General features: G+C 38.4%; 1 protein-coding gene across 1 annotated transcript in view; it reads left to right on the top strand.

Annotated features, from left to right (window-relative positions):
- Positions 1-6,897, top strand: part of TCF12 (transcription factor 12) — a 490,015-nt gene extending 483,118 nt beyond the window's left edge. Inside the window, exon 19 of the mRNA XM_007958528.2 lies at positions 6,755-6,897. Within this exon, the coding sequence (XP_007956719.1) occupies positions 6,755-6,897 (143 nt within the window). The remainder of the gene's footprint in view (positions 1-6,754) is intronic.
- The last annotated feature ends 1,041 nt before the right edge of the window (positions 6,898-7,938 follow it).

Raw genomic sequence — 7,938 nt, 5'->3', positions numbered from 1 at the left:
AAATTAAGGGAATTTGTTAAAACCAGACCAACCTTACAAGAGATGCTAAAGGGAGCCCTTTAGACAGAGAAACAACAACAGCCAAAAACAACTGACCATTAACACACATGGTGATATAACCCAGAAACCTACCCAGCTATGGAAGTATCCAAACCAAAGTAAATAAGCCTACAAGATTGTAAACAGGGAAGCAGAGACATCAATTGACAAATGAGGGCAACTACAAACCAAAAGAGGGAAAAAACTGTGTCATTTCAGAACTTCTAGATGGTAGGGAAGTCAAGACAAGTACAAGATAGAATGGACTGTTCTAAACTTGGGAATAAAACTATAAATCACAGGGTAACCTCAAAGAAAAGTGACAAACCTTCATATCAAAAAAGAGGACCAGCATAAATATTCAGGAAATACTAAAACAATAGCAGTGAGGAAGTGATACCACGATTCATAAACAAAACGAGCTCAGCATAGAAAATTATATGGAATAAAGAAATCGGCACCACAAAAAAACACATAACAAAAATGACAATAACAAATCCATATTTGCCGATAATTATATATCTGGCAAGGGACTTCTCCCTAAGATTTATAGTGGAAGAGTGGATGACCAAACTGTGGTACATGTACATAATGGAATGCTATATAGCACTAAAGAATAATGTAGAGTCTGCAAAACACCGCATAATATGGATGAACTTGGAGGACATTATGCTGAGTGACATAAGTCAATCACAGAAGGACAAATACAGTATTAATTCGTTGTTGTGGAGGGTCAAAGAAAGGTTTATATATGGAGGGAAATTTTCTTTGTTGGTTGCCAGGGGTGGGAACACTGCCAAAAAAAAAAAAAAAGCATTGACCCATGTCACTTTAGTTTTGTGTATTTCACTGTACCTAAATTATATTTCAGTAAAATGCATTAAAAAGAAAAAAAAAAATCATTTGTATTCCTCAACAGCAGCAGAGAGATTGCTGAAAAAGAATTAAGGAAATCAATACCATTTACAATAGCTACCAAAAAAATGAAAATACTGAGGAATAAATCTTACCAGGGACACAAAAGACTTGTACAAAGAAACTACAGAAGACTACTTTTCTGTAGGAGATCTACATAAATGGAAGAACATACCATGCTCATGTATAGAAAGATTGAATATTGCGAAAATGTCAGTTCTACCCAAAGCAATCTATACATTCAGTGTACTCCCAATCCAGATCCCATCAAAATTCCTTAAGGATATGGAAAAACCAATCACTAACTTTATATGAAAAGGAAAGAGACCTTGGATAAGCAAAACACTATTGAAGAAGAAGAAGAAAATAGGAGGTCTCACACTCCTGGATCTCAAAACCTACTCTACAGCCACAAGAGCCAAAACAGCCTGGTATTTGTACAATGACAGACATGTAAACCAGTGGAATAGAATTGAGGACCCAGAAATAGATCCATCAACCTATGGTCAGCTGATCTTTGAGAAAGGGCTGAGATCCATTAAATGGAGAAGAGATTGTTTAACAAATGGTGCTGGCAAAACTGGATATCCGTTTGCAGAAAAATGAAACAAGATCTGTACCTCTCACCATATACAAAAAAATAACTCCAGACGGATCAAAGACTTCAGTGTGAAACCTAAATCTATAAAGTTCCTCAAGGAAAAACTAGAGAAAAATTTAGGGGCCTGGTAGTGTAGTGCCTAAGGCACTTGACTGCTAACCAGAAGGCTGGCGGCTCAAACCCACCAGCCACTCCTCAAGGAAGATTGGGCAATCTACTTCCTTAGTGATGCCGCCTCAGAAACCCAAGGAGGGGTTGCTGTGAGTCAGGTCCAACTCAACAGCACATAACAGCAGCAACAACAAAAAAATATGTGGCATAAATAGACTATCAAGCATAACCCAAAATGCACAAACAGCAGAAAATAATCTAGATGAATGGGACCTTCTAAAAATTAAATTTGTATGTGTTTCCAAAGACTTCTCCAAAAGAGTCAAACCAGAACCTACAGATTGGGAAAACATATTCAGCAGTGACACTTATGACAAGGGACTTACTCTAGAAATTATAGAAAACTCCAACACCTGAACAACAAAAAGACAAATAATCCAATTAAAAATGGGTAGAAGACATGAATAGACACTTCACCAAAGAGGATATTCAGGCGGCCAACAAACACATGAAGAAATGTTCACGATCATTAGCCGTTAGAGAGATGCAAGTCAAAACAGCAATGAGATACCATCTCACCCCAGCACTAGTAGCAAAGTTCAACAAGACAGAAAATAACAAATGTTGGTGAAGGTGTGGAGAGATTGGGACTCTCGTACACTACTGGTGGGACTGTCAAATGATACAACCACTGCGGAAAGCAGTATAGTGATTCCTTAAAAAGTTGGAATTAGAATACCATTTGACCCAGCCATTCCATTGCAAGGTATACAGTGGCTAAGGCACTTGACTGCTAACCAGAAGGCTGGTGGTTCAAACCCACCAGCCACTCCTTGGAAGGAAGACAGGGCAATCTACTTCCATAGTGATACTGCCTCAGAAACCCAAGCAGGGGTCGGTATGAGTCAGGTCCGACTCGATGGCACATAACAACAACACAACAATCCTAAAAAAGTAAGAGCCAGGACAAGAACAGACAAATGCACACCCATGTTCATCACAGCACTATTTACAATAGCCAAAAGATGGAAACAACCTAGGTGCCTGTCGGTAGAAGAATGGATAACCAAACTATGGTACATACACACAATGTAATACTATGCAACCCTAAAGAATAACACAGAATCTGCAAAACACCACATAAGGTGGATGAACTTGGAGGATATGAGTGAAATAAGTCAATCACAGAAGGACAGATACTGTATTAGTCCGTTATTGTAAAAAGTCAAGGAACGGTTTATATATGGAAGGAAATTTTCTTTGTTGGTTACCGGGGTTGGGAGGGGAGGGAAGGGAACACTGCTAGATAGGTAGAGACAAGTATTGATTTGTGTGAAGAGAAGAGCAATGTGTCAAATGTGAGTGATCAACACGAAGGCATTGAGGAGGAGGAAGACATAGAGAAGTGCATGGGAGGTATGAACAATAAAGATGAAGCCTTTTGCACATACAGTACTGTGTTGTCAGTGATGGCAAACATTGATCTACAGGTAGATAGATGGCTGGACAAGCTGAACAATTAGGAATGTCTGTGCAGGGGACAGTGTGCCCATGACCATGTATAGGGTTAGCAGTCAAGATTTCTACAAATGTATGTTCTCTCAGAATTTCTAGGTATATAGTAGGGCTGACAAGGAACATGGTTGTAGTCACTTCTTGGCCACAGCCTTCTACCCAGAGGGAGCATGTAGTTGAACCTGTGGGCTCAGGACCGTAGTTGCAGGGGACATCAAGCTCAATTGGCATAACATACTACACAAAACATTGTTCCACATCCTACTTTGGCAAGTAGCAACTGGGATCTTAAAAGCTTGCAAGTGGCCATCTAGATGCAACGATGGGTCTCTTCTCATCCAGATCAAAGAAAACCAACAACTCATGGAAACAATTAGTCCAAGGAAATGTACACCATGCAGTCCTCAGCCTGTATGACTGAGGCCAGAAGAACTAGATGGTACTCAGCTACCACTGTCAACTACTTGGAGGGGGATCTATGTAGGAGATCCTAGATAGAGGGAGAGAACAATGTGGAATAAAACTTGAAATCATTAACCAAAAAAAAGGGTGGGGGGACCAGGTTTGCTGGTCTGATAGAGCCTGGTAAAACCCCTGAGACTATGACCCCTAGCTGCCTTTCAGGTCTGAAATTGAACCCACTCCTGTGGCTTCCAGCCAAACAAAAGACAGGCATATGAGCTGAACATTTACGTTAGATAGACTCCTTGAAGAGATCATTCATGGGAGAAAAAAAGGGCTGTGTATGCACAGGAGGCAGCTGGGGTGGGGGCAGGACAGGAGTGCATGGGAGGGAAGAACAAAGGGGAGAGGTGGCTATGGGGAAGAAGTGGGAGGAGAGCTGTTGTACTGTGGGAGATTACAGTCAATATCATGAGACAAAAGTGTATGTGAACTGCTATATGGAAGATTAATTTGCTCTGTAAACTTTCACCCAAATCACAATAAAATTTAAATAAATAAATAATCAATTAATAGATGCTATGATATAGCTGAAGGAGCTCTACTGGCATGGTGCCTAAGGCATTTGACTGCTAATAATAAGGTTGGTGGTTCAAACCCACCAGCTGCTCTGCAGAGGGAAGATGGGGCAATCTACTTCCATAAAGTTTTTTGGGGTTTTTTTGGTTTATGATTTAGTTGACCTTTTGAGAAAAAATATTACAGGGATTTGCTACATTGGAGCATTTGGAGGCAAGGGTGGTAAAATACTAATTTAAAAAAACAAAAAAGGCAACTATTAAGTCTAGGATAAGCAAACAGTTTATTGTATGAGCAAGGAAACAATCACCATACAGTTCGTGACTTAGCAAATACGTCCACATAGTCATAATAACAAATATTTACCTAGTCATAATAATATAAAATGTGACTATTGTTGTAATCAAAGATTGTCCTGTATAACAAAAGTCAGTAGGTAGAGAATTCCCCTAATACGTAAGACAGAGGAACCAAACATTCCTCATGCCTTGCAAGTAATGTCAATCAGTAGAGTATCTCTACATCAGACCTTCCTGGCTGCTTAACATGAGTGTGCATGGGTTGCTCACACACACCAGGAGGTAAGGAACAGCATCAGTAGCCTTTACTTTATTTGGATCAGAGCTCTCCTCACATTTCCTGTAGCCTTCTTGATCTGTAGCATTCCCCTGGCTTCCCAGCCTGGATGTTCTTTGAGCTGTCTTTAGGAATCTGAATTTTTGGTTGTAGTCCTTTCCAGCTGTTCAGACCATGCTTCCTAGTTCCTGATGTGACACACAGTCATGGTTGGCTAACACCATGTTTCATTATAGGGGAATTGTGAAATTGTTTCCTTTGGAATACTTTCAAATCCCTTTATATTTTATATGTTAATTCAGACTCTCCTCTCAGTCTGTGGTCATTATATGAAACTTGCCTCCACAGTGACGGGAAATGACACCTAATGAAAAACAACCTCCTCTTGTTAGTCAGAGGTACACAATTACTTGTTAAGAAACCAGCTCTTAATATTTTTATGTAACAGTGAACTTGCCATCTTCTCCTGTTAGTTCTCCTAATAAGAGTGTGCATTTCTACCTTCATTAATCCTTATGTTTATATAGGCTTCATGCCTTTTCCTGAATGCAGGGGCTTGAAAATAATACTAGAGATAATTTTCATCATTTGTGCTTCAGTGATAGTAGTGAGAGTCAGCTAAGTTTATGATAATAAAAGTCTTTGTCTACTTATTTAATCTTAGAAATGAACTATAAATGTGTATTGAAATACACGCATTTAAATATATTTTTACTTGGCTGAAAGGAAGAACACCTAAAGAAAAAAAGAGAGTGATGTTGTCTACATTTGGCTGGGCCCTCATTTCAAGAAAATCTAATGTGTAAAATACTGTGATTTCTACAAAATATAATTTTATCATAGATTAATTTTTAAATAATCCCTTTATATTATATTCACTAGGACTTTTTTTAATAAGTATATAAAAATATTTATAATAACTTTTAGCCCATATTTTATGTTGTAATCAGAAACAAAAAACTATACCAGAAGCTGAGTATCTTGTACATAAAATTTCAATTTAAAGAAAATAAAGGAGCTCTGGTGGCATAGTGCCTATGGCATTTGACTGCTAACCAGAAGATTAGCAGTTCAAACGCACCAGCCACTCCTCGTAAGGAAGATTGGGCAATCTACTTCCATAGTGATATTGCCTCGGAAACCCAAGGAACCAAATAAAAAACCAGATTCACTTTCATCAAATCAGTTCCGACTCATAGCAACCCCATTGAGTTACCAAGGCTGTTACCAGACTCCCTCATCTTTCTTCCGTGAACCAGCTGTTGGGTTCAAATCATCAACCCTTGGGTTAGCAACCAAATGCTTTAACTGCTGTACCACCAGAACTCCTGTAACAGGAGTGGTAGTAGTTCCAAAATGATTTTTGATCCATTCTTTCATTTTATTTCCTATGAATATCCCATTCTGCTTTGCTGTCTTACATAAGAAGTAGTAGGAAGATTTTGCTGCACCCTTAATGGTACCTCCAGCAACGGAAAGAACAGCTCAAGCATCTTGTTCCACATATATATTGAAGTAGAAAAGCAGAGTATCCACCTCTCCCTCAAGTAGTGGCTGAGAGTGTCTCTATTTTATCATTTTCTACACTGATAAGATTCTGGAGGAAGCACAGATGTCTCTCTTCAGGTACCAAGAGGATGTCAGTGTTCACATCATTGATTGTACCACATCTTAGCAGGATACCGAGAAGACTTGGTACACTGATAGCAGCACTTGCCGAAATGTTGTAGATTACATCAAACCATAAAGACTAAATTATAAGAAGAAAACACAAAATGGTCACAAAGAAGTATAAATCCAGAGGCTCATTTAATGCTGAGATTTTATATGAACCATACCATTGTTGTCTGTAATGTCTTTTTTTTTTTTTTTCAATATGGGAATTAAATTACACAGGGATTGATAATCCCCAGGAAAAGAAAAAAAACTAACATAAATTTTATTTGCTTAAGACCACAGAATCTTTGAGTCATAATTTATGACCGTAATGATATAAATTATTCTCCCCTGTTTCAGAGAGGAACCTTAACCCCAAAGCAGCCTGCCTTAAGAGAAGGGAAGAAGAAAAAGTTTCTGCCGTATCGGCAGAGCCGCCAACCACACTGCCAGGAACCCATCCTGGGCTTAGTGAAACTACCAACCCTATGGGTCATATGTAAACATCAGCCAGGTAAGTGTGGGTGTGGGAGGAAAGTACAAGGAGATCACATAATTCATCGTAAGCTGGGTCAGACCCTTAGAATAGAATTCTCTGGTAGCACTCGTCGTTACAAAGTTTGCGTATTATTTGGAATCTAGTAGTTTGTTTTTCTGTTATATTCAGCTTGAAGAGCTAATGTCATTTTATACCAAATTATTTTTTTCTTCATCATGTGATATACAAAGAGCTCTTGGTTCTTCTGTTCTGGATCATTATGTATACTCTCTCACTTGAGTATCATTCCTGGATGGAAGAAAGTAGTGAAATGACTCATTGAAAAATTCTTTCACTACTACTCATATTCCTCATTCCTCTACTCGGAAGGACTAGACTGTGTCAAACAGTATTCTGTCTGTTTGCCATTTACTATCCTTTGTCTTGAAGACTTCATTTGTGACAGTTACTGCTTGCTGCCAGTTGAACCAATAATGCACAGCTTTCATATATAGGTTCCTCCCCATTTTAAGCACATCAGTGAACTCATACAGAACCTTTTATGAATATAAAGCTGTTATATGCGATAGAGCCAAAATGTCCCTATTAATGATGGCTTTTACTTGCTGAAAGACTGTTCTTTTTATCTTCCTCTTCATGGACTAAATATACTTTTTTTTTTTTTTTTTTTTTTAAAGACAGAAGTAACTTGGGGTTGTTTCCTAAATAGTAATTGACTTGAGTCCACTTTTTTTGTCCACTGATTCATTCACACTGTCTTTCATGTCATTTGCAAAGCTAATATTTAGGTGATAGAAGTTACTATAAACAAATTATTTGGGGCATTCTTCTAGCATTTTCACTAGAAGAATGGATTAGGAATGGAAATGGTAACTTTGTTTTTATAATCTGCCTTCAGCAGTGAGTAATTTCCTCAATTTCATCAACAGATTAAAAGCAATGAGTACTGGCAAAAGGATGGGAGATGTGGGACAGAATAAAATAGCAAGTTCCGTTGTATTTGGTCAGCTTTATGGCTGTCTCAGGAGTCCCTGGGGTTGCAAAC

The sequence above is a fragment of the Orycteropus afer genome, unplaced genomic scaffold (assembly GCF_000298275.1).
Source record: "Orycteropus afer afer isolate SDZICR_OR568_19922 unplaced genomic scaffold, OryAfe1.0 scaffold00015, whole genome shotgun sequence".
NCBI lineage: Eukaryota > Metazoa > Chordata > Mammalia > Tubulidentata > Orycteropodidae > Orycteropus > Orycteropus afer.
The sequence above is the reverse complement of the archived record's forward strand: the minus strand, read 5'-3'. Positions and strand labels throughout refer to the sequence as shown.